Below are 26,650 nucleotides of genomic sequence, written 5' to 3' on the forward strand. Positions count from 1 at the left end.
GTGATAGTCACTGACTTTATGGGCTTCACATTCTAGGGACAGTGTGACTGTAGATACAGTAAAAGACACCAAACGAATCACACAGTAAAAGACAACCAAACGAATCGCACAGAGCTCACAGAGCACTTGCAGGAGCCCAGCATAGCCCTTTGGTCCCTTCCCCTCTTCCTGGCCCGGGGCCCACCTCCAGGAGGCTCCGCTTCTTGCCCCACCCTCTTCCAATCCTGTGGCCAATCAGGAGGCGGCCATCCCTAGGGTGGGGGTGGTGCTGATTGGTGGAGCCTGAAGTCACCCTCCAGCGGACCTGACCGACAGATTGCCTCCTCCGGGTGGAGACCTCGAGCGCGCCTAGCCGTCCTGCCTTCCACGCTGTGCAGCTCCGCAATCCTACACCATGGCGGACAGCCGGGACCCAGCTAGCGACCAGATGAAGCAGTGGAAAGAACAGCGGTCCTCGCAGGTACCCTATGTTCCCCGGAGCCCCACGAGAGAGTGGGCGGCGGCGAGTAACGGCGCGGGGCTCCCCCTGGGTGTCCTGCTGTGGGGCTGCACCCCTGGCCACGCGCGGGTGCCTGCTTTCTGTCCCAGGGACCTTTCCACTACCGGGAGCAGAGGATTGGGGCTGCCGGCCTGCAGGACTTGTCGCTGGCAGCAAGGACCGGGTTGTTGGCTCCGAGTTTGGCAGTTGTGCCAGATGGGACAGAGGTCACAGCTCGAGGGAGACATGGAGCCGCCTCTTTAGGCAGAGAGCTGTTGCTGTGAACCAGGAAATGGGAACCATCTCTGACTTTATGTTTGTGAAATTTTACAACTGCATGTATTGGTGTTTGGGGGATCCCCTGGCCAGTGCCCCCAGCAGCGTTTTTGGTGACATATAGCAGGTGCAACACACAACGATTAAGTAAAGAGAATTTTTACACCCATTGTTTCATTGGCACTTAGAAGCATCAGATTTGGTATTTTAGAACATTAGGTGGTGGCCATTGCTTTGATTCACAGAGCTTTGAGTGCCTGTATTTGCCAGTTAAGCATCACAATGCTGGGCAAGGTGTACACATTCTAGTGCGGTAAGACCACACCCTGGAGAAGTTTAGAGTCAAGACTGAGAAACAAGATGTGTAAACAGATAATTACCATGTAATTCGGCTTGCAGACTAGCTGTGGAGTGTGAATGAGTGCTGGAGTTGGCTGTAAGGCAACTGTAGAAGACGCTGTGGCCATGTCTTCCCAGATAACAGGGATTCAGTAGACTTGGTAGGGGCATCCCTGGCCTCCTGGGCATCTTGGAGAGGTCAAAGAGGTGATATTGCATGGTCCCATTGCTTCTGGTTAGTATGGTGGGGTTGGGGGTGGGGGAGCCTGTCTTCTTTGTTCTTTCTCAAAACCATGCTCTTGTTGGTGGACTGGGGGAATCAGTGACAAGTGCCCCTGGACTGAGTTTGGGGAAACGCAGATATTCTTCTCTAAGCTCTTGGTCCCTTCGGTTTCTTCCTGAGTCCTTCAAGTGAACGAGAGAGAGGCAGTCGTAATCAAGGGCGTGCAGTTAATTACTGGCAGAGAGAAGATTAGAATGGGGCCCCTTGGAGCCAGGACCTGGTGGGTACCCAGTGCTGGCTACAGCCTGGTTCTTACTGTCACGGATACTTGGTGAACTAGAAACACTTGGTCAGAGAGGTCAAAGTAAAATACACTCGGCCTTAAGTCTCCTGTTATTCTGCGACCCGTTTGCCTGTTACTCATTTGGGGGTAATCATTAAGCTTTGCTGCTGATTTCTTAGGCGAAACACAGATGGTCAACAAACACAGGATGAAACTGGGGGGCTCAGTTGAGATGTTGCTCTCTCCTCTTCCCTTGACATTCCATGCTCTGCGTGTTGCCCATTGAGGGTGATACTGATGTTTTCTTCCTCAATTTGTGCTACTCTGAATAAGTGTTTATTTCTATGGAGGATCCCTCTCCTTCTGCAAGGAAATTAGCATATTCTGGATAGCTTGGATAAGTTGAAGTTCTTGATTATGAAAAAAGTTGAGAATTCAGAAAAGCTGAAAAGAACCGCAGAACATGCCTAACTGCCCAGCTTCTGGATTATGCAGTTAGTTTTTGTATAAGATTATTCACCTCCCTGTCCCTTCATTCATCCATAAAATTAGGATTTTTTTTTAGTATATCTCATCAGTATAATTTATACTGTATACTTTATCAGTATACTTATGCAGGGATGTGATGGAAAATGTGGCGTACAGTGATATTTGTGTGCATGTAGACTTATGTGTTCTCTTCAGCAAGGTTTAATGCATACATATACCATTACATCATGAGCAAGGTGTCAAGGCTGGACTGAGGTGATGCCTCACTAGGTAAAGTGTTTCCTGTGCAAGTGGAAGGATATGAGTTCGAATCCCCAGAATGCATGTAAACCTCAATGGCAGTGTGTCCCTTGTAGTCCCAGCATTTCTATGTGGAGTTGGGGGGTAGAGATAGGAGGACCCAGACAGCTAACCTGGCGTGCACAGTAGAACACAACTTCAAATGAGAGGCGAGCACTGACACCTGAGGTTGTCCTGACTTCCACCCACGTACACAAACGCATGCACGTTTATACACACAAAAATTATTTTAAAAACCAAGTAAAAGAAGGGGCTGTCATTGAGAAGAGGTCTCAATTCTGAACAACTATACCCCAAATACAAGGGCACCCTCATATGTAAAAGAAACACTACTAAAGCTTAAATCACACATTAAGCCCCACACATCAATAGTGGGAGAATTCAACACTCCCCTCTCACCACTGGACAGGTCTACCAGACAGAAACTTACCAGAGAAACAAGGGAACTAACAAATGTTATGACCCAAAGGGACTTAACAGACATCTATAGAACATTCCACCCAAACATAAAAGAATATACCTTTTTCTCAGCACCTCATGGAACCTTCTCAAAAATTGACCACATACTGGGTAATAAAGCAAACCTCCACAGATAGAAAAAAATTAGAACAGCCCCATGTATCTTAGCAGATCACCATGGCTTAAAGTTAGAATTCAACAGCAACACTAATTTCAGAAAGCCCACAAGCACATGGAAGCTGAACAGTGCTCTCCTGAGTCACCACAGGGTCAAGGCAGAAATAAAGACAAATGCTTTCCCATTCCTCATGGGTGTCGTGTATCAGCAGCTAGACCTGTCCCCACTAGGTAGTGCTTTTGCTACGTGACCAGACCACTATTTGCTTACACTATTGCTGGACACCTGCGTTGATTCCAGCCTTGGGTTATGATGAATAAAGTTGATATGAAAACTCTTAAACCAGTCATTTTATGCGCCCACACTTTGATTTTTCCTGGAAAATATCTAGCAGGATGTGGTGGCACACACCTGTGATCCAGTACTAAGGAAGTAGAGGCAGGTGGATCACCAGCTTCTAATTTACATGGCGAGAATCCTGTCCTAATAAGTAAGACAAAACCCCAAACTGCTGAGAGTCGACTGACTGGGATATAGGCCAGTGGAGCAAATTGCCCAGTCACTTTCTAGGTTGGCTGTACCGTTCTGCACTCCCATCAACAACACGAACGCTTCGGTTCTGTCTTACTTCCTGTCAGCTTTTGTTGTTTGTCAGACTTTTAATTGGTCATTGCTGTCCATGGTTTTCATTTGCTTTGCTCTGAAGGACTAGAGATGGGAGCATCCTTTCCGATGCCCACTGGCCATGGCATAAGGTCCTGTGGAATCTGTTGGTATCTCTCTTGTCCTTTTAAGATCCGTGTTTTTGTCCTCTCACCATTGATTCGTAGCCCTCGTTTTAAGTTCAGTCCTGTGTGGGCTAAGTGCTGTAGTAATGGCATAATCACATCAAAAATTTCTTTCTTTCTTGTATGATGGTTCAGAGTGGTTGGAGGTTGAAAAGATTAGGGGTGTTTTTTCCCCTCATAGTGATTGAGGCCTCAACTAAAGGAAGCTTCCTATTGATTGGCACGGGGTTCTAAGTACTCGAACAGGGGGCTGGAGAGGTGGCTTAATAGTTACGAGCATTTGCTTCCATGGGCACTGTACCCACATAGTGCACGTACATACGTGCAGACAAAACATCCATACACATATAAATAAGTATTTTTAAAAACAACGTTGAATCCAGTGTTTCACAGGCATGATTTAGGCCCATCTAAAAACTCTCTCTCTTCTCAGAATACAGTAAAGAGATGGTTCTACAGGTATCCGTGGAAATTTGCAGGGAACTGATATAGGAGTTTTGTCGCCTGCTGCTCAGGGCCCATGGGTTCTTCCTAAGTCACCTCTGACCCCTGGAGAACCCAAACACCAGAGTCCTGACTCTGTCCTGTCCCCTTGTTACCGGGGAAGAGTCTGGATCTTGGCCTGTCCTTCCTGTCAGTGAGTTTTCTGTAAGAGAATTCATGTTTTTGAGGTTAACCCTGATGATAAGCGTGCTGAGGGCACACTGCCAACATGAGGGATGGGAGTGGAATGGAGCGGGAGTAGCCAGGTTAGCTCTGGTGTGAATGAGCTTGCCTGTCTCATGTAGCAGGAGGAGCAGAACTGCTAAGTCACGGTGTGTCAGCAGGGGAGGCGTGACAGAGCCATCCTGCCTCTCTGTGTGTCAGCAGGTGAGGGATGAGAGAGCCTCACACTTTTCTGTGAAGTCTTCACCTTAGCCAAGGTCTAGGCTGTTCGTGTGTTCTCTCCAGGTTAGAGAGCAGGAGCTGACTGCAAAGCATAAATCAGAAAATAGTAAATATAAATCAGAAAATATTAATTCATAGTTATTAATTTTGTCATTAGCTTCCCTCCTTTTTTTAAGTACTTCAACTCTGTCACATCTAATAAAAAAAGGAAAAGGGATATTTAAAAAAAAAAAAAAGAAAAGGGATATTTTTCACCTGTTGATGACTTATCCTTCAATTCTTAGGCTTTTCTCTCCAAATTCTCCTTCTGTTCTCTGCCTCTTGAATAATCGAAGTAGATCAGGCCAGTCATGGTGCTAACAAATTTTAGATCTAGTTTCAAGACAGAGAAAACCCCCACTTCAGTCGCTGTTTCGTGTACCTGGGAGAGCTGATCTTTATAGAGAGTTATTCTTAAATGGTTTTGAATTATTAAAACTTAGTAGCAGTGTTTTGGCCATGAAGCAGCAAAGTGAATATTTGGGATGTATGAGCAACTACTGTGACCTGTTTACTCATGTAGCCTTGCCTCACAAAGCATTTCTCATGTGTGTAACTGAGTGATATATTCAGTCTGTTCTTGGAGCGCCGACTTGGTGGCTGTGGAACCTGACAGTTACCATTTTCCTTCAAAGAAAATTGGAAGACCAGTCTTCCTAACACTGGTCTCATAGGATTATTGGGATGCTTAGGTGAAGTAGCTTGTGTGGCCTGTTCTCCAGCCCCACCAGCTCACTGTAGTTAGTAAAGCTCTATTGCATTGTGGCATTAGGTTCACAGTGATTATTTTCAGGGCTGGGGATCCAACCCAGAGCCTCACATACATGAGAAAGTGCTTAACCATGAAGCGAGACCTGCTTCCCCTGCAGTGTTTGCATCTAAGAACGTATATCATTGCTCAAAGAATCCGGCCTCAGCTTCCTGGCCAGTGCTGCCCTGAATGTCCCCTGAAGTTGGGCAATCTTCCTTCTCAGTCTTTGCCCTCTGGGCTCCTCTCTGAACTGCTACCTATTAAAGGCTTTCCCGTCATGTTTGTTTTGGAGCTAAATTGTATGTACACAAGGCCACATGTGGAAATCTGTTAATGATTTAGGGAATTTGGTTAAGTGGTCGAGCCCTTGTTTTATAGTTCCAAAGTGACTTTTCCTCAGTGTTCTTCTGTGGATAGCTCACTATGCAGGGCCACTCCCTAGGGGCGTGTGGGGGCCATTTCCCTTCAAACCAACACAGTGGCCACGGGGGAGAATAAAGCTAGGGTGCGCACAGTATCATGCGGGACCTGGGACACTGGTCACTCAGCGGAGGGGCAGCCAGGATACATCTGATGTAACTAGATCGGGGAATGGTGTGCTACAAGCAATTGTTTAACACAGTAAAATTTATCCTGACCTGTTTCAGAGACAGCAACTTCTGTACAACATTAGTAATAGAATCCATTGTATCAGAAACAATGAGCTTTAGCCAAAAGGCACAGGCTTTTTTTTTTTTTTTTTTGAGAGGCACTAGAGGTGATAGAAGGGATACACACATAGCCAGCACACACAGCTTTAGAGAAATGAGCATCTAGCCGCAGCATTACTTCTGAATGTCCCCAGCACGGATTGTGTTTGTAAGTTCCACTGCATAACAAAGTTCAGCCCTAAGGGAAGCACCAGCTGGCATGGGTCCTTTGAAAGACCGTCTTTTTACTATTAGTTCTGACGTTGGGTATCAAGCACACAACGTTCCCTTTTGGGGGTGCTGATCTGGGGGCTCGTGTGGAATCCAGCACCCAGCTGAGCGGGTAGCAGCCATCAGTCACCTCTGCTTCCCAGGACTAGTGTCTTAGGAACTGATGTTGAGGGGTGAGAAGGGTTTCCCAGAGCGGACTGTTTCAGTATGTCGTGCTCAGCACACAGGGAACTTAAGAACGGGGAGGAAGGTGTGGAAATTGCAGGGGATGACCGCGTCAGCCCAGGGGACAGCCGCACTGACTCTGCTGTACTTCTTTCCCTTCCGTGTTCACGTAGAAACCCGATGTCCTGACCACTGGAGGCGGGAACCCCATAGGAGATAAACTTAATGTCATGACCGCTGGGTCCCGAGGGCCCCTTCTTGTTCAGGATGTGGTTTTCACTGACGAGATGGCACATTTTGACAGAGAGCGAATTCCTGAGAGAGTGGTACACGCCAAAGGAGCAGGTGAGAGCTATCTGTTCTTCACTCCTAACCTGGCTCAAAAGGGTTCCCAAAACACCTGACAACCTGAAGTAGTTATCAGACACACATAGGCTTTCTTCAGTGAAACCCCAAATCTCCATTCTTGGAAGAAAGGAAACCGTCTCATTAATAGAAGAGTAGCCTAGGTTAGATTATATATATTATATGCAAAACAATTTAACAATATTTGTTCATTTAATATGTATGGGTATTTTGCCTGTGCACTATGATTATAGCTAGTTCCAAGGAGGCCAGAAGAAGACATGGGATCCTCTGGAACTGGAGTTACAGGCAGTTCTGAGCTGTTGTATAGGCGTTGGATATTGAACCTGGGTCCTCTGGAAGAGCAGCCAATGCTCTTAACTGCTGAGCCATCTCTCCAGCCCCCAAACAGTTTTTAAGATACTAACTTTTGGGAGCTGGGGAGAGAGTTCAGTTGGTAATGTGCCTACTGCGTAGCTGTAAGGACCCAAGTTTATGTCAGCGTCCATGTGTAAAGAATGCTGGCAGGCTAGAGAGCACTTGTAACCTCAGTGCTGGTGGGAGGAGGGGGAGTGGACAGAGGTTTAGGCCAGCTGATATAGCCAAATTGATGAGCTTCAGGTTCAGCAAAAGACCCGTCTCAAAAAACTAAGGTGGAAAGCAATCAAGGGTATCTAGTTTCTCCTCTAACCTCCACACTCATGCATATAAATATATAAACACATACACACACACTCACACCTGCATGCTTACATGGTGTGCGCACACACATATACAAAACAAACAAACAGTAACTTTCCAGCCGGGTATGTCATGTGCCGTGTACCTGTCATTTCAGCACATGGGAAGCAGGGGCAGAGAGAGCCCTAGTTCAAGGCCAGCCAGTGCCAAGCAGTGAAATCCTGTCTCAGGAAATCAAGGGCTGGGGACGTAGCTCAGTACTAGGGTGCTTATCTAGCAAACCTAGGGTTCAGTCTCCAGCACCACACATACTAAACGGCAACCTTTCATTATTTTTCCGTTATATAGTTCAGTGAAGGAATGAGACACAGACAGAGAAGCACAGCCCAGCTGCAGCCTAGTTAAAACAACACTGTTCTTTACGGGACGAATACCAAAATGAGCTGTAGAGGAGAACGTAGTTATGTGGAAATGGTGAATTTGTGGGATTTTTTTTTTTTTTGTCTAACTTCTGTAGACCTTTGATCTTTTTATGGTGGATGTAAAAGGTGATAACAGTGTTTCAAAGAAAAGCCCAGTAAGAAAAAGAGCAGCAGCCAGGAAAAGGTGGTGGTGCACACCTTTATAGTCCCAGCACTTAGGAGGCGTTAGAGGCCAGCCTGGTCTACAGATTGAGTTCCAGGACAGCCAGGAATACACAGAGAAACCCTGTTTTGAAAACCAAACCAAACCAAAACAAAACAAACCAAAAAAACAAAAAGGAAAGAGAGAGAGAGAGAGAGAGAGAGAGAGAGAAGCAGCATAGGAAGGATGCTCCGCCCTTCTCGGCCTGCTTTTGTGTGCTCTCCGTTGGCCTTCCCAGTTGTTTCCTCGCTTCCTTTTAGATAAGTTCTCTCCCTTCATTTTGTCTTGCATTTCCATTTGCTGTTTGGCGGCTGTTCTTTCTCCCCGTCTCCTTCCCTGGAAATGGGTCCTCCTTCTTTCCTTGCCCCGCCTCTATCTCAAGACTCCCTGAAGTCCTTTGCCTTTGGTCAGCCTTGACCAACTCACTACTTATATCCCCCATCATCACCTCCTGGCTCCAGCTGTGTGGCACTCACTTGAGCCCTGAGTGGCAATAGCTTTTCATTTGGCTCTTAACATTCTGGGTTCGCTTACTTCTTCTCCCCGGTTGTATTGGAAGATCCTGGACTTCTGCTGTTGGGGGTTTGTTTGGTTGTTGATTGTCACAAGTGCCTATTGATAGTCCGGGGAATAGTCTTGTGCTGAGAATTTCTGTCTTTCTAGTCAGGTGCCTTTGGCTACTTTGAGGTCACTCATGATATTACCAGGTACTGTAAGGCTAAGGTGTTTGAGCATATTGGGAAGAGGACTCCCATTGCTGTTCGCTTCTCCACAGTTGGTAAGTCAAGTCTGTTTTGCATGCTGCCTTTGGTCCCTTCAATCTGCACCTTATTTGGGGGCATTTATAGTTTAATCTCAAGAAAAACATACTAAGAAATAGGAAGCAAACATTTCTGTACATTTTAGCTTATTCTACTTTATAGAATGTATCTGGAGACCCAGGAAGTTCCTGTTCTGTTTGTTGAACCATGAAGGCGTTGCCACTGTAACCCTATGACATTTTGAAATGACTTCCTACAAGGGCTGCCTCTAAGGGAAGTTTGGAGTAGAGATCTTCTTTCATAACCATTGTAACAACTGCCCTTACTGAGAATTAAGTCTAGAGCAACCATAGTATGCATGATTTACTTACAGTAATCTGTAGGTCTGTTTTGCCATATGGGACTAATCTATTCCAGAATGATTAAGAAATTTTATTATTGTATTTCAGAATTAGTATTTATAGTTGACATTATCATGTTTATCCTAACACATCACAGTGCCTAATTAGTTAGGCTTCTCTGTTAGGTTCTGTGCTTAAAAACAAACAAAAAACCGAGGCATGCAAAAATGAATGAGATAAATAATAAACCCGTATCGTAGCTAATTTTCTTATTACTAGCTTCCCCACAACTTGCTCGGTCTTAAAATTTTTATTATTTTTATTTTATGTGTATGGATGTTTGCCTGCAGGTATATCTGTGTACGGTGTGTGTGCCTGGTGTCCTCAGAAGCCAGGAGAGGGGGGTCCTATCTGCAGGAACTGGCGTTAGATGGTTGGGAGCTGCCATGTGGGTGCTAGGAATTGAATCTGAGTCGATGGTTAAAAGCAGCCAGTTACCTGCTGAGTCATAACTGTTTATTGCTGTAATCGCCATAATTATTTTCTTACTTTAATTACCTGTTTAAATGGATAATCCTGTCAGGTGTTGGGATATATACGATCTCTTATCGCTTTCAATTCATCCTTTTGTCTAGACCCAATTAGCAGGTAGGTTGTAGCCAAAACACCACAGCCATTTAAATACCTAATCTGATTCCAGGAAGTGGATTGGGGATGGTTGATGCTAAGTTTCTCTGTGATTTATGGCTTCTTGGCTGCAGGGAGCTTGGCTCTGGTTCATTCTTCTGTTTCAATCCTCCAGCTGGAGAGTCAGGCTCAGCCGACACAGTTCGTGACCCACGTGGGTTCGCGGTGAAATTCTACACTGAAGATGGTAACTGGGACCTGGTGGGGAACAACACCCCTATTTTCTTCATCAGGGATGCCATATTGGTAGGTAGTGGACTGTTCTGCTCTCTGCAAGTGTTGTTGATTAGTACTGATTTTCAGTTCTTTTTGGGGATTGACATGTAAGGATACGTCCTGGAGAAAGAAGAGAGGGTGGATTGTCAGGGTTGCCTTTTTACATTTTTTTTTCTTTCAGAATTTAGTATATCTTTATAACAGTAGTTCTCAACCTGTGGGTTGTGACCCCTCTGGAGGTCACATATCAGACATCCTGCATATCAGATATTTACATTACAAGTCATAGCAGTAGCAAAATTACAGTTATGAAGTAACAATGAAATGCCTTTATGATGGGGGTCACCACACATGAGGAATTATATTAAAGGGTTGCAATATCAGGAAGAACTGCTGCTCTATAAGTTCAAGTGATAATTCTCATTGACGTTAGTTTTGGCATGTCAAGATTCACTGACCTAGTGGGGATAGTTCAGCTTCCATTGTAGAGCCTGGAGGATTAGTCAGCACTGGCTTTGTCCAATAAGCAGATAGAGGCCGTTTGTGTGTGTGTGTGTGTGTGTGTGTGTGTGTGTGTGTGTGTGTGCGTGTTTGGTGGTGGTGGTGGTGGTTAAAGAGATACTTTAGCTTTGAGTGCGTTTGATCCTAGAGTATCCAAATAATTGGTTGTATATGTTGATCGAATTTCATTTGAAAGTTAAGCAATCTAAGCTTCTGGAATTGGATTGATCAGAAATTATAATCCATAAAGGAGTCATAGACAGGATATCATGTCTATGATATATGACACTATATATATGTGACACCAGATACTATAATAATGATAGGTTATTATAACTATGATATATATCATAAGACACTAGATACTATAATAATTCTTATAAACTTAGGTTTGGGACTTTGATTTTCTCTTTCTCTTCTCCCGCTCCCATTTAGTTTCCATCCTTCATCCATAGCCAGAAGAGAAACCCACAAACTCACCTGAAGGACCCTGACATGGTCTGGGACTTCTGGAGCCTCCGTCCCGAGTCCCTCCATCAGGTGAGAACCGTCTCTTTTTCACGCTGTTAAATGCGTCACTTGGGATGGCGTTGTTGATTAGGCCTTTGCAGTGTGTTCTTCCCACCGCAGTTGTCTTATTGGGATTGGCTTCTGGCTTTTTGGGGTGCTTCTTCAGATTTCTTGATGGCAAAGTTTACAGTGGCACAGTGCTTATATGGTTTATAATATATATTAATATCTAGAAGACTAGGAATAAAGTCTAGTCTGAGGTGAAGCCGTGCACTAGGGAGAGGGAAGTGTGCTAAAGTCTTTGCGATTAAAATTAAGTTCGCACAGCATGTGCCTCTGGTTTCCAGATTGACTTTAGCACTCTGTCATAGAATTTTATGGTATTATTGATTCATGCTTCGTCATGCACTACAATTTTTGTCATTTTTTTTTGTAGGCAAAATAATGGCAACTCTTCCCAGGGGAAGTTAGTGAGTGCGTTCCATGTCGTGAAGAATCTTCTGGAAATTCGTGGATGTAAAAACTTGGAACACTTCGATTTAAACAAGAGGATTTCCGTTTCTGTTCCTTAGGTTTCTTTCTTGTTCAGTGACCGAGGGATTCCAGATGGACATCGGCACATGAACGGCTACGGGTCACACACGTTCAAGCTGGTTAATGCCAAAGGAGAGGCCGTCTATTGCAAGTTCCATTACAAGGTACAAGGTCTGGGCGGCGGGTACAGGCTCCTCCTCCTCCCCAACTCTTTCCTTCTCCTATAAGGACTGAGCAGAGACTGAGAATTCTCCCACCTTTCTCTGACTTCCACCTCAGGGTATAAAGAATTGATACAGTTGAATAGCACCGTGACTATTTTGTGAATTTTCCTGGACAAATTCAGGCTGCTGCTCAGTTAGAACTATGTGCAGTTGGTCGTTGGATTCTTCCTTACATGTAGTCAGAGGTTGGGGCGCATGGCTTCTGTCTTTGGTACGATCTTGGCTTATGTTACAATGAACGATATTTTACCAGTGAACTCAAGAGGGTTAGCACTGTTTTCTGAGCACCTCAGGAGGTTAAACCTTCTGTTTCTAAACTATTGGTAAAGTAGAAGGAAGTGGGTTCATGAGAAATGAAGCCTCCCTCGTTTTTGTGTCTGTGGTATTGGAACTGAACCTAGAGCCCCGCGCATGCTAGGCCGGTACCCTACCACTGAACTGCTGCATCCCCAGTACCTCTAGTATTTTAAGACAGGATCTCATTAGGTTGCCCAGTTAGCCTTGGACTTATTTGGTAACTCAGCTGAGGCTTGAATTGCAGTCCTCCTACCTCAGCCTCCTTTCAGGCCCACACGGCCAGGCTCAGCACATCTGTCCTTTTTTAACAACATACCACAGGCCTGCTGTCTTCTGTCATATTTTAATACTTATTTGAACAAGCTATTTACATGTATTACATGGGAAAACAGTTTCCTTTATATCTTGGACCAATGTTAAGAAGACAGTTGGTCCCTGGTTTTATAATTGCCAAAAGGGAGCTGTGTAAGGTCACTTAGAGCAAGACTCAGTGACTGTGGGGGATACGGAGCCTAGTCGGTAGCCCTGGAGTTAGGCCAACCTTAACTCGGATCTTCACTATCCCAGGTAGCTGTGACATTGGGCATATTGTTGAAAGTTCATTTCATTGTAAAATTGGCATGCCCCTCCAGTGTCCACAGACCTGAATAGATTGCTTACAGGTTTACTGAACAGAGGATCCTGAGACAGATTGAGATATATTTGGATTCATTCATTTGCTCATTAGTATAGCTTATTCTGATTTATTGTGACTCTCTTTTTAACCCAAGGAATTTGGAGAAAATAAGAACAATATTGCATTGTTAGGATACATTGAACATATTGGCTCATTGGGTAACCTGCAGGTGGTGGCCTTCATTTTTAAATCTTGAAGTTGCCTTTTCCTTTGGCCCCTTTCAGAGTTGATTTTGCTAAGTGTTTCTATGACATGTGGCTTCTAGAGTCTTCTTAAAAACATGGTCAGCCAGTTGACAGGAGTTCTGGGGAAAGTGATGTAATGCCTTTTTGGGTGTGATTGTTTTATTTGGAAAGGCAGAATGTTGATCCTGCCAGCTCATAGAGAATTGGTCTAGCGTAGCTACAGTGAAATTCCTGGTAGCTCGGTGAACTCGGATTCTTTAATTTCTTAGCAAAACAAAAGGAAAACAACAGAGATGGAGGGTTATGCTGATCACTATTTCAGGAATTTGTCTGAGCTGTTTTAAAGTGGGCATTAGGTTCTTTCCAAATTTCCGTGGTGTATATCTAAGGCAAACACTATGAAACGGCAAGTCCAAGAGGCAACTACAACTCTCAAGTTTTTCGAAGCGGTGTTCATCAGGTGGTGAATGGCTTAAGAAGGTGTGATACAGTGGACTGCTGTTTAGTCTGCGCGCACACACACACACACACACACACACACACACACACACACACACGCAGAGACAGAGACAGAGACACAGAGAGAGGCCCTGTCATTGTGACGTTGAGGGGAACGGAAGATCACTGCGCTAACTGACATGATGCGGCAGACTGTGTTGCAGAGGTGGGATTTGGGAATTAGAGGAGGAAATTAGAATGTTGGTCATAAGAGGCCAGGGAGGGTAGGGGCTGGAGGGAGGGGAAAGGCTGGCTGATGACAGGCGTCACAGTCGGGGAGGACCAAGTTCTCGTGTGCCTTTGCACAGCAGACTGCGCTGCAAACTTGAAAACCTGGAAGAAAAGGTTTGAGTGTTTTACTTTAAGTAAGTGCTAAATACTCTCCATTAATATGCATAATTAATGCATCAGCTAAAAATAAATTTAAAAACTCTTTAGTTTTTATTATCTCTGGTTGGCTTTAGCAATGAGAGTTTTTATTATTAAGAAACTTTTTCTGATTAAAAAATAATATAAGCATAAAAGTATAAATGATGTAGAGTACATAAAGGGAAAGAGAGCAATGATTGTAAGTGTGGGAAGTGTGGAAGAAATTCCCTTGACGTTGAAGAGAAACGGGATAAAGAAGAATAGTCAGATCTGAACAACAGAAGCATGATGTAAAGAAAGTGTCGTCTGGCTACATTTTGGTTACCTCTTCTCTAAACTTGGTTTGCGCTTTCTTCTTTTTCTCTGCAGACTGACCAGGGCATCAAAAACTTGCCCGTGGAAGTGGCAGCAAGGCTTACCCAGGAAGATCCAGATTACGGCCTCCGAGATCTTTTCAATGCCATTGCCCAAGGCAACTATCCGTCCTGGACTTTTTACATCCAGGTCATGACTTTTAAGGAGGCAGAAACTTTCCCATTTAATCCATTTGATCTTACCAAGGTAAGTCAGCAGGAACTGTGTCGTTTTATAAGTGTCTTCCTGTTTATAATAATAAAATATTATTTTATTTTTATAGTTAACATAATAATAGTAATAATAAATAACCACAGCTAAACATTTACAGTGATGGGTAACTCTGCAGGGTCCTTGTGCCTGTGAGTGGGTGCCTGTCAATGCCTCACTTCCACTCCTGTGTGGGAAGTTTACTGTGGTCACTTTGGACGCTTCCTGTGTTATTAGCAGGGGCAAGGTTTGAAAAGCTAATATACTCTGGTTCTGCACAGTTGTCAATATTTGCCATTTCCTATTGCAATATGATAATGCAGTCACCTGAAATTCTTATCATGTTTCTATTGGGTTCAGAATTATTTTCACTGGTGTGATTATATTTGCGAGTTGGTGTTTTCATGAATACCTTAAATATGTGCCAGCGGGTTATCTGGTAATTATGAATACGACATTGTTTTCAGATCTGGCCTCACCAGGACTACCCTCTTATACCAGTTGGCAAACTGGTCTTAAACAGAAACCCAGTTAATTATTTTGCTGAAGTTGAGCAGATGGCTTTTGACCCAAGCAACATGCCCCCTGGCATTGAGCCCAGCCCCGACAAAATGCTCCAGGTAAGCCATTGAGCTGAGACGTTCTGAGGCAGGTGTCTGTGTGTGTGCATGCATTACATGTGCACACAGTGTATAACTTGGCATGGTCTATGAGGAATTGCTAGAATTTTCATTTGGATTTTAATTGAGGTGCTTAATTCCTGTGAGATGATTGGGATGGAAGTCCTCAGGTGGCCATTCTTTAGTTAAACCGATTGCAAACCACATCCCTTCTGGTTTTCCTTCTCCCTTAAAATCTCTTCACCCCTCTTATGATCTCCTTTCTAGTTTTTTTAAACCTTGGTGTTTATTTTGCCTTATGCAGCCAGGAACAGAACACTGTGTGAGAGTCAGGCAATGATCAAGGCTGTGGAGGGATGGCCATGGAGTAAAACCTTGCACAGTGTGAGACAGTTCAGTGATGAGAGGAAATACAAGGCCTATTTTGCATATTCACTTTAGCCTCACAGTCATTATCTGAGGCTGTGGAGGGCCAGTAGCTCCAACCACAGCTTTCTCTCCGTGTTTCTTGGTCTCAGAACACAGAGTGTGTCCAATTCCCCGTGCAGCGTGGGAACTGCTTCTTTGAACAGTTTCCGCACAGCTGGCTTTGTAGAATTATGCTGTGTTTTATGAGCAAAGGTTCAGTTCTTTCCCTGGAGAAGAGGGCTGGGGAGATGGAGAATTAATTCCGGATTCTGGGGAGGCAGAATGTGAAACACCATACCAAGGCATTATGGCGTCCTGGGGAATGGGCAGGCATCATTGTCCAGGACAGATGCTATGGGACATTAGGAATAATTTTTTTTAAAAGAGAGAATGCACTCTCTAGTGGGAAGAGGCTTGGATCTGCTGAGCAGAGCTAGGCAGGGCTATGCAGTAATCATGTACTTGGGTTTCTAGAATGATGTTTGTAGCATATTTCCTATTTCATAAGCAACTGTTCCTGACGTCTCCCGTGTGTACCGCCTTAGGGTCGCCTCTTTTCCTATCCGGACACCCACCGCCATCGCCTGGGGCCCAACTATCTCCAGATTCCTGTGAACTGTCCCTATCGTGCTCGAGTGGCCAACTACCAGCGCGACGGCCCCATGTGCATGCACGACAATCAGGGTAGGCCTGATGTGGCAGAGAGTGTGGGAAGTGGACGGGCTGGGATGCCGGCCAGTGATTCCCAAACTAGCCCCCTTGAGACCTCCTGTGCTGTACCGTGCTCTGCAGGTGCTGCCGGCCACCAGGTCTGATGCTCAGTGGGAAGTTTTGAGCTGCCTGTGGTCTCTTCTTGTTTCTGGCTGTGTTATTTACATTTTTTGAGATTCCCCCCCCCCCAGCGGTGTGTACTCAACCTAGGTTACAAACTGCACAGCTCCCCAAGTCATTCTTACTGGGACTGAGACCTTGAAAATGCTAAGGCACAGAGTCCATGCTTCTTCCTGCGTTTCTGGTGAGCCTGGAGGGCTAGATCTGCCTGGAATTTGGAAGGGAAGGGAAGGAGAGAGAGAAAATCAAGAAAGTCTTTTTCACGTTCTGTCGTGGACCAGCCTCGACAAAAACACTTCTTGCCAGGGTAGGAGCATGGGGTTTTTGAAATATTAGTAAGGAATATGAAGAAGCATGAAAAATAATAACAGCAACCATAGAAAGTAGCAGGGGGCAGTTCAGTGAATACCAAAATCACCTGCATTTATTTTCCTGTACATTTTTATACCCAAATACAAACGAGGGGAGAATGTAACAAAAGATTTTACTAGCATGATACAAAGGACAACTCCAATGGTCAATCATTTTAACCCTCTGAGATGTTAAATCATTAGCATTCTGTTGTCTAGGCAGTGGAGCTGCTCTAGACCATGAATGCTGAAGGTAGCCACTCCCCCAGGTGACCTCATAGTTACAGAAGAAGGAGCAGAAGTACACTTGTATATGCTGACCACTTGTCAGGATGGCATGGACCTGCTGGTATGAGCTATTTTAATGTCAAAAGAATCAAGTAATTACATCCTCAGCCACTTAGGACAACCTCCAACTCTCTGACCGCAGACGAGGTGGAAATAGGCTCACATTTTTGGGTCTTCTCCCGGGTTGAATTTACCTAAATCATCAGCTGAGATGATGTTCTGCATTTGGGTATTTTGGGGTTCATTTGTCAAGAGCATGACTTTTCCTTTTTAATTATCCTTTCTGATGCTGTTGCCCAGACAGCCTCAGGTTTTGATTCTGATTAGCCATACTGAACACTTGGTTGCTGTGCTTTCTTTTAATATTCCTTCTAATGAAAAACCTGGTTTTTAATTTCCTGCTGGGCGCCCATCTTTCAGCAATAGGCTGCAGAAATCGATCTCTGTAGAAGTTTGACCAGTGATGTTTTTTCGTAGCCATAGCTATCTATATGAAAATTAATATTGTATATTATAGGGTACACCTCCAATAAAAAGAATATATATCTTAAAGGGGACTTGAATAATAGATGATAAAAAGTGACTTAAGAGTTCTGACACCCAGAGGCCATGGTGATTGCATTTTTATGTTTTTCTTGCTGTTCTTTACAGTGATGACTTTTACACATTTAATTGTTTTTATACATGCATTTAGTGTCCCGTCACCGTCCCCCCCCTCCCCCCAGTCATCACTCCCAGGCCTCTCTGGTATTTACTGAGCTTGTACCCTTTCTGCCAAACTCCCCTGAGTGGATATAGTATTTCTATTCTCTTAGGGCTCTAGAGGCAGGGGCCTGAAGTTACAGATAGTCTCTGCATCTGTATGGTCTGTAAAGTCTGTATGTGTCTTTTCATTCTGCAGACTTTGTCCCCCCTCTTCTTTTGTGGTCCTTTTGTTATTGCAGCTGTGCCTGGCACAGACATCTGTGTTTATCCTGAACTTCATTTGTAGCGAATAGTTTCATGTTTGCATCCCATTGATACACTTGTGAGAAAGCTGCTTTGGGGTAGATGCTGAAGCCCTGGGCTTGATTTTAGAGCGCATTTGAGCTATGCTCTGGAAATTCTCATGAAAGAACTTTATTGTTCCCAGTTGCTAATACCTTCAAGACAACTCCCACGTTTGGGTAAAGGTCAGAATGTATTTGGAAATAGAATTTAAAAATTCTCAAAGGGTGAATTCTTAGTGAAGGAATACTGTGGTGTCTGGCTATTGAGCCCTCTGCCTTTGGTACCAGCACAGCAGCTCCAGGGCTACTTCCTGAACTGAAGAACCCAGTAGAATAGCTACCCTCCCCCAACGCCACACGCCCTCGGTGTCTTGATCACTGTGACAGAAAGCGTCTTCTAGTTATCCACAGTGGCTAATCTGTCCCTGCAGAGAGCTGTGAAGCTTTCCAATCACAGGCTTCTTCCTGTAAGCCCCCTGTATTCCCAGGCAGTGTTGCTGTAGACTCTGCTGATATCAGCTAAAGCAGGGCGTGGTCTGGAAAGTATGTGTACCAAAACAAGGGGCCATTGAGATGACTCAGGGGGTAAGGGCACCTACTGCCAGCCTGAAGACCCAAGTTGAATCCTTGGGACCCACGTGGTGGGGGGAGAGTTGACTCCCACAAATTGTCCTCTGATCCACACATGTTCTGTGGTACAAACACACACACACACTAAATAAAAATTAACTAAAAAAATGACAAGATGAGAAAAAGAAAAGCTTTCCCATTTATCTCAGGATCATAAAGGTTGTGTAAATATACACCTGCCAGGATTCTGTTCCATAAATCTGGATAAATGAATGCTAACATATTGCAAATACAGATAAAAAACCACCCTTCCCCTTTAAAAAAAAACTTTTCTTTAGAGGAGAATATAAAAGTAGAATTCAGGAGAGCATTAGTCTGCTAAGGAGAAAAGTTCTAAAATCCGTGTGAGAAGGGTGTCATCAAGTTTCCTCATGGTGACAGAGGCAGAAATGTAGGTTCTAACACCAGCCCCCCTGCCCAGCCCCTGGGTCAGTGGGTTCTAACCCCACCCCACCTCCCTCCAGCCCCTTGGTCAGCAGCCCTGAACATCTCAGAGCGCCACTTTTGGTCTGAGGTGAGGGAACAGGGATAGGGTTAGGTTGCTCTGCGCAATTGAGAGTTTGCTGTTTGGATGACGCCTGCATCTGAACGAAACCGTCAGATCTCTGGACCAATCTCAGTGGCAACCACAGCTTTGAAGATACTGACACAGCCTTTGAGATCTCTTTATTCAGACTTAGAGTGAAGCAGCCCACATGAGCTTTTAGGGAGGGCAGCGTCCGTCCGCTGAACCTGAAGCTAGTAGACCTGGGAAGTGAGGGACCGTTTCCCAGCGTGTAGTGTGAATACCTTGGCACCTAACGTATGTGTGTCTGGTTACCGCCGGCACCTGCTCCTTCCCACACTGATGGTGTGGGGATACTTGTCGTTTCCCTGAGTCGGTCTCTGCTTCTCTTTAAAGGTGGTGCCCCGAACTATTACCCCAACAGCTTCAGCGCACCGGAGCAGCAGCACTCGGCCCTGGAGCATCACTCGCACTGCTCCACAGATGTGCAGCGCTTCAACAGTGCTAACGAGGACAATGTCACTCAGGTAAAGGCCTCCTTGGCTCGTGGTGGGCGCTTGGCTGGTTTTCTTGTCAGTGCCTCGTTATATAACCCTATCCGTCTCATTGGCCTAGAACTTGCTGTGTAGACCAGGCCAGCCTTGAGCTCATAGGTATCTGCTTCCGTCTCTCAAGTGCAGAGACTAAAGACGTATGCCGTCACAGTGACTTATTGTCCACTGCTTACGGTGCCTAATGCATCCTGAATTGAAGTCAGAGAAGCCTTAACTCTAACAGTGAAATCAGGCTGCTGTGTGGAGCCAAAGAGTACCATACTGTCCTTTCCGTTCAAGATTTGGGGATGCAGTCTCAGTTCCCCTAGCCTTTATCGAAGGGATGCAATTGGGCAAAGCTCGGGAAAAATGATTTCCTGAGTATCTAAGAAACGGGCAAGTAAGACATGCGCATCCTAGCAGAACAGCCCAGTTTCCAGGCGTTAGACCTGGAGATCCGAGACAGCTGTCGGGCTGGGAATGCCGTACAGCGTTTGCCTTGCCTTGCACGGGCAGGGCCTTGGGTTTGAATCCGAGCCACAAAACACAGGCATCGTCAGGAACAAGAGTATGTGGGGTTCCACGCCGGGCTCCTGGGCACGTGGCTCAGCTGTGCTCCAGATGTTCACTTCTGCTTTGCTCCCACTGTGGGCCCCCACTTTTCCCCTCTCAACTTCCGCTGCTTGCTCATGCCCGTGGCTGACTCCTTTCTGGCCGTTTTCTTTTCCCTTTTCTTTTTGAGCGCCTTCCACTCTGTTTCTCAGTAGTCAGATGGTCTTGGCCATCTTCTCACCAGGTTGTGTGTCCTTGGCCGTGGCTCAGCCTGCTGCCCTCGGTCAGGTGCCCACCCTGTTTCCAGTCATGTGTGGCTGCCTTGTGGGCTTTTCCGGTGGCAGCTGTGGGAGCTTGTGTGTGGGCTAGGATGTGCCCAGGGCAACACCCACCACGCCCAGCCAAACAATGAGAGTATGGTTGCTCCACAGTGTGTGGGAGCATTCTGCAAATTGATATTTAAATTCAGTTAGAACTATTTTTATTTTTTATTTTTATTTTCTCAGTTTGACAATGTAGATTCCAAGTGAAATATTTATAAATACGTAAATGAGTCTTTGCGTGCGTGCACGTGTGTCCTGTTTTGTTGTGGGATATAAAGCACGATTAGGTGAGCCTGAAATAACTTGTAAAGGCTTTGATAGTAAATGCATTATTTTTAGAGATATGGGTGGCATCAGGTGTATTGCAGTACAGCCTCTGCTGCTCAAGGGATTTGCTTTTGTGAGGATAAGACAGGAACAAAGCAAGCCATGCAACTCCTATAGAAACCAGTTAGTTAACGAGACTGCCATTTGCACACTAAGGCTTGCTATGTGAGCTTTCTTAGGACCCTTTTTATTTTAGTGAGAAATTTTCTTATCACTACGTAGGACTCCTGTTTTTAACCAGCCATCTTACTGGCATTTGGGATTCAAGCATATTGGTGCACTAGTAAAAGTCTTGTGAGAAATACCTAAGAAGCTTCATGTTGATTCCCTTAGGTGATTCATGTGGCTTTCTCCACCTAGCTCAGAGGACTTGTTAGTATCAGACCTGTCCTCTCACGAAGAACATTGCAAGGACAGATGAAAAGCTTGGGAGAGGGCCTGGAGAGATGGCTTAGTGGTTAAGAGCACTTGCTGTTCTTGTAGACAAACAGGGTTCAATTCTCAGCACACTCATGTGGCTTACAACTGTCCAAAACTCCAGTTCTAGGGGATGTGACGCTCTTGTCTGACCTCCCTGGGCACCAGGCAAGCATGTGGTACACAGTATAATACATGCAGTTTAAACATATAAAATGAAATAAATTTAGAAAGAAAGGAAGGAAGAAAGGAAAAAAAGAAGGAAAGAAAGAAAAACAGAAAAACTTTGGAGAACTAAACAAGACGGGATTTAATGACCAAGATCTCAGAAAAGTTGCAGAATAAAAAGTTGTCTATTGCTGGTTGTTTTTATTCTTTGCTCTTTTGAGGGGGCTCTCAAATTATTATTTATTATAAATGCCTGGTCTTAGCTCGGCTTGTTTCTTGCCAGCTTTTCTTAACTTATCCCATCTTTCTTTTGCCTCTGGGCTTTTCCCTTTCTCTACTTCTGTGTATCTTTTCTTTCCTTCTTATTCCGTGTCTGGCTGTGCACTGCCCCCTTCTTTTCTCGCTCCTTCTATTTATTGTCTCTGCCTGCCAGGCCTGCCTATCCTCTCTCCTGCCTTGCTATTGGCTGTTCAGCTCTTTATTAGACCAATTAGATACGTTAGGCAAAGTAACACGGCCTCACGGAGTTAAACAACTGCAATATAAAAGAATGCAATGCATCTTTGCATCATTAAACAAATGCAACACATCTTAAACGAATACTCCACAACAGTTGCGTGTGTGTAGAAGTTGGTTTACAGAATTCCTGGACAATTGACAGTGAGCTCCCATGACAAGCTGGCTGTAGTGAGCCGCTGAAAATGCTTCCAGAAATTCCTTCTGGGGCAGCAAGGTGACTTCAGTGGATGAAGGTGCATGCAGCCAAGCCTGACAACCAGAGTTTGATCTCTAGAACCCACGTGTAAGAAAGAGCTGATGCCTGCAAGTTGTCCTCTAGCATCTACACACACGTGTGTGTAAGCTTGTGCGCGACAAACAAACAAACAAACACATAAATAGATATAAATACTCCCTTTTGGTTCAAGATGATAGGCATAGATGGCTTTCCTCCCTCCCTCCCTCCCTCCCTCCCTCCCTCCCTCCCTCCCCCCCCCCCTCCTTCCTTCTTTCCTTCCTTTCTCCTACTCCCTCCCTCCTTCCATAAACAAACTATATAAAATGTTCTGAAAAGGTATGACAGCTCAGTTATTACACGTTATCTTTAAGGTCCTGTAACGGGAGTGAGTCATAGTTGTAACTGGAGGTTTGCTGGAAGTATATATCTGGTGGTGGTGGTATTCTTTTTTTTTGGGGGGGGGTGGCGGGTTCAAGACAGGGTTTCTCCATGTAGCAGTCCTGACTGTCCTAGAACTCACTCTCTCACTCTGGCTGGACTTGAACTCAGAGAGCCACCTGCCTCTGACTTCTGAGTGCTGGGATTATAGGCGTGTGCTACCCTGCCCAGTGTGGTGGGACTGATTTTTCTCTTTGTGAAGGTGTTAGGTCTCCGAGGGGTTATAGAATTGCAGGTTTCGTAGGTAGCAGAAGGCTAGAACTGGTCTCAGCATTGCTGAAAACCAGGGAAGAGCGCCACTGTGGAGATATTACCCGTCGGCCTAAGCATGTGTCTTGGAAGCATGTAGGCTCTAAGTGTGAGAATCCTGAGAAATTTTTAATCCTGAGAAAGACACAGACAGACACTTGTACATATACACACACGTACATATCTGTACAGAGACACAGAGAAGAGAACTGGTTATGAGCTACTGTCAACAAATGAATGCAGAACAGAAATTAGTTCAACACAGATGGAAGTTTTAGTTAAAAAAATTTTCAGTGATCTTTTTTCTAAATTGTGTATTTCAAACGTAGACTCTTGGGTGAATTTTGTTCATGGTAAAATGGCCGTTCTATTTTTTGTTACTGCTTGAGCAGGTGCGGACATTCTACAGGAAGGTGTTGAACGAGGAGGAACGGAAACGCCTGTGTGAGAACATCGCCGGCCACCTCAAAGATGCTCAGCTCTTCATTCAGAAGAAAGCGGTGAGTCCGGCTTTGATAGCTGAAGGGTGCCACCTGCTGGCTGATACAGATAGTGCAGCCATGTGGGAGAACCTTACAAGGAAAAGCGTAGTTTCCAGTTTACCTGAGCTAAGATGTCCTTGAAGCAGTGCGGCAGCTCCGACTCAAACTATGATAATCTTGTCTTGATGTTTTGTCTGGTGTGATAACACTCTCGTTCTTACCCGTCTTTCCAGCGTGTAGAAATTTGAGTTTAAAGTAAATTCTTGTGTATGCTGTTTAATTCACCTGCAGCCCCTTCTGCTCTCGGCAGTGTGTCATGGCCAGCTGTGGCTTTGCCTTAGCCTCATTTAAGCTTTGCAGAACATGAGAGGTATTGCTTCCAGTCTTGTGGTTCGAAGCCTGTGTCAAGGCTCAGTGTCATGAGTCTGTGAATGTCCTTCAGGCAGAGTAGAAGCTTGCTGAGTCAAGAGCTGGGATGTGTCTGCTGGCTGCTCATTGAGCTACCTGAAGCCCTCTCTCTGGCTTCTAGGTTTTTGGTTTGCTGCAGGTGTACATTCATTGCAAACATAGTAGCCCTTTGGTTTCCCCGTGTTAGTTGCTGCTTCTCTGATCATAGGATCACTCTTTGGAATGTTCTAGAACCCAGGTCAAGAACCAGCAAAGAGCCTGGTGGTTGCTCTGGGGGATAGGCAGGACTGGTTTTATCTCTTGTTCCTGATGAGAGTAGGCAGAACTGGGTTCACATCCTTGGCAGTCTCCTGTCAAACACACTGAATTGCTAAGGCTCCCTGTTTGTCCCCGGTGTCCCGCCTCCTCTCGCTGTTTGCCGGAGCACAACTGCTGCTTGGGCATTCCTTCATGGAGTTGCCTGGCAGATACCAGGCTTGTGCTTCTTTCTAAATCTAGGCAGTGTCAAGTCTGTTCCTGCATACGGATTCTGGACGTGTAAAACACCCAAATTGGTGGTCAGCTGTTTACAGGCGGCAGGTACAAGTCCTCCAGATATGATTCCCCCCCAATAGCCCATGAGGTTGGTTTTATGCTTTCTCCCTCAACAACAAACAGTTCTTAGAATTCTCTGGTGGTATTTAGTTGTCCTGTGATTCATTTCGGTTGTGACAGGAGTCCCTGGAGTTAGTGTTATAATCTTAGACCTAGGGGGTCAACCCTGTAAGACCCCTTCCACTTTACATGTCGAGGATACCTGACACATCCATAAGTTCTGACTTCTGGGGACTGGAGAGACGGCTCAGAGGTTAAGAGCACGGAGGTCCTGAGTTCAATTCCCAGCAACCACTTGGTGGCTCACAATCGGCTATAATGAGATCTGGTGCCCTCTACTGGCATGCAGGCGTATATGCAGGCAGAACACTGTACATTATTAATGAATACATCTTAAAAGTTCTGACTACTGTCCCAGGGTTCCCTGGATCATCTACCAAGGTTAGTGATTGACTAGGATGGCTAGCAGAACTCAGGAAAACACGTTGTCTAGGATTACCTGTTCATCATAAAGGATATTGCTGCACTCCTTACATGAAAGTGACACATAAGCTAGGTTTGTGGGAAGGGCCGGCACTTTCCGCGACACCTCTCGGCTACACTTCCCAACCCCCCCCAACACCTGCATGCTCGCACCTACCAGAAGCTCCACGAGCCCTCTCATACAAGGGCTTTCGTGGGCATGGCTGGTGAGGCCATCTTCTATGAGGTGATTGGGCACCATCTGTAGGCCCTCTGCCTCCCTGGATGCTCAGGGTGGATTGGAATTCTCAACCTTCAAGTTGTTGTATCTGGTACCAGCTCCACCTTGAAGCTCATCAGACTTTTCTACAAACCTCCTCAGTGGTATACCGAGGACAGTAAATTCCGAGGCTTTGGGATCCATGTGCCAGGAGCGTAGGATAAAGACCAAATGCGTTTTGGTGGTACCATATAAGTGTAGCTTGCTCACTTGGCATGCAGACAATGAAGCTCAGTAGGTGAAGTGACTTCGCCACAGCAGCTCAGCACACAGACTGGAGAACTTAGGCTGCTCAACCTCCAAGGCTTCCTCCAGAGTGTGTATAATGATATGCTGTCTGGTACAAATTCCTATTGAGATGTCCTTCCTCTCCCGCCGAGAACACACAGTGAAACGGACACTTGGGGTCAGTGTATGGGTGTGGACATGCTTATCTGTGTCTTCCTTTGACTCCAGGTCAAGAATTTCTCTGACGTCGACCCCGAGTACGGGGCGCGCATCCAGGCTCTTCTGGATAAATACAATGCCGAGAAGCCTAAGGTGAGCCAGAGTGGTGTGACTGCGGTAGAGCGTGCACTGGGCTGGGTCAGATACAGTTGGTCTCCACTGGCAATATCTTGTCAGTGCAGCAGCTCCTGGGCATTTTCTTAGAGATGTAAAGAACTGGCCTGTGCAACACATACGCTCCATTTATCTCCGCACAATAGGACATCGTTCACGGGGAGTGCGCGTCTGGGTTGTTGGGAGAGAGATGCCCGGTGCCCGTGAGTCAGCTAACATGGTCTTCTCTTCCTTCACACAGAACGCCATTCATACCTACGTGCAGGCCGGCTCTCACATTTCTGCAAAGGAGAAAGCTAACCTGTGAGGCCCCAGGTGCTCAGCCTCGCCCTCCACCGAGATCTCTCCTGAGGCAGAGTGCAGGGCTCGCCTGTAGCCACGGCTGGACCACTCTCCCCCGCTGACGTGCAAGCTCATGCTGACGTGTTTAAAGTGATAATCGGGCTTCTAGAGTGAATAAAAGCAATGCTTTTGATGCTGTCTCCCAAGGGGGAGCTAAAGGTTAGGGCTTAGCAGTCACTTAACAGAAACGTGGATCTGCATAGAACTTCTGTTCGGATCATGCACTCAGAATGACTCTCATTTAAATGATTACAAGAAAGGTTTTCTAGGTAGAAACATAATTTGATTAGATAAGATAAAAATCTTGGTGAGATTGATGTTTTCTCTTGTTACCTCATGGCCTGAAATATATACATCTCTCTATCTCTCAAACACACACACACACAAATGAAGAAGATAAAGATGGTCCACACAGAAATTTTATTTTTCTAAGGTCCTTATAAGCAAAACCATACTTAATACATCAGTGTCTACCAAACATAACTTTAGCGCTGTTGAAACTTACTGTTTGTTCCTTATCAGATTCTTTTTTTTCCAGTTGAAATGGTGTTTATGCTAATACACAGTGATTTCACATAGGTTGATTTGTACTTGCTTACGTTTTTACAATAAAATGATCTACGTGTGC

The 26,650-nt window shown here is 45.3% G+C and overlaps 1 protein-coding gene across 1 annotated transcript; it reads left to right on the forward strand.

Annotated features, from left to right (window-relative positions):
* The first annotated feature begins 287 nt into the window (after positions 1–287).
* On the forward strand, positions 288–26,650 carry Cat (catalase). The gene is made up of 13 exons (XM_050147022.1): positions 288–460; positions 6,690–6,861; positions 8,834–8,944; positions 10,071–10,201; positions 11,108–11,212; positions 11,755–11,880; positions 14,335–14,526; positions 14,997–15,149; positions 16,103–16,241; positions 19,547–19,677; positions 23,286–23,393; positions 25,576–25,659; positions 25,922–26,650. Exons 1-13 carry the CDS (start codon positions 395–397, stop codon positions 25,985–25,987), a joined length of 1,584 nt encoding a protein of 527 aa, XP_050002979.1. The 5' UTR covers positions 288–394; the 3' UTR covers positions 25,988–26,650.

Source organism: Alexandromys fortis, unplaced genomic scaffold, assembly GCF_014885135.2.
Source record: "Alexandromys fortis isolate MF-2015 unplaced genomic scaffold, M_Fortis_MF-2015_v1.1 scaffold_12, whole genome shotgun sequence".
NCBI lineage: Eukaryota > Metazoa > Chordata > Mammalia > Rodentia > Cricetidae > Alexandromys > Alexandromys fortis.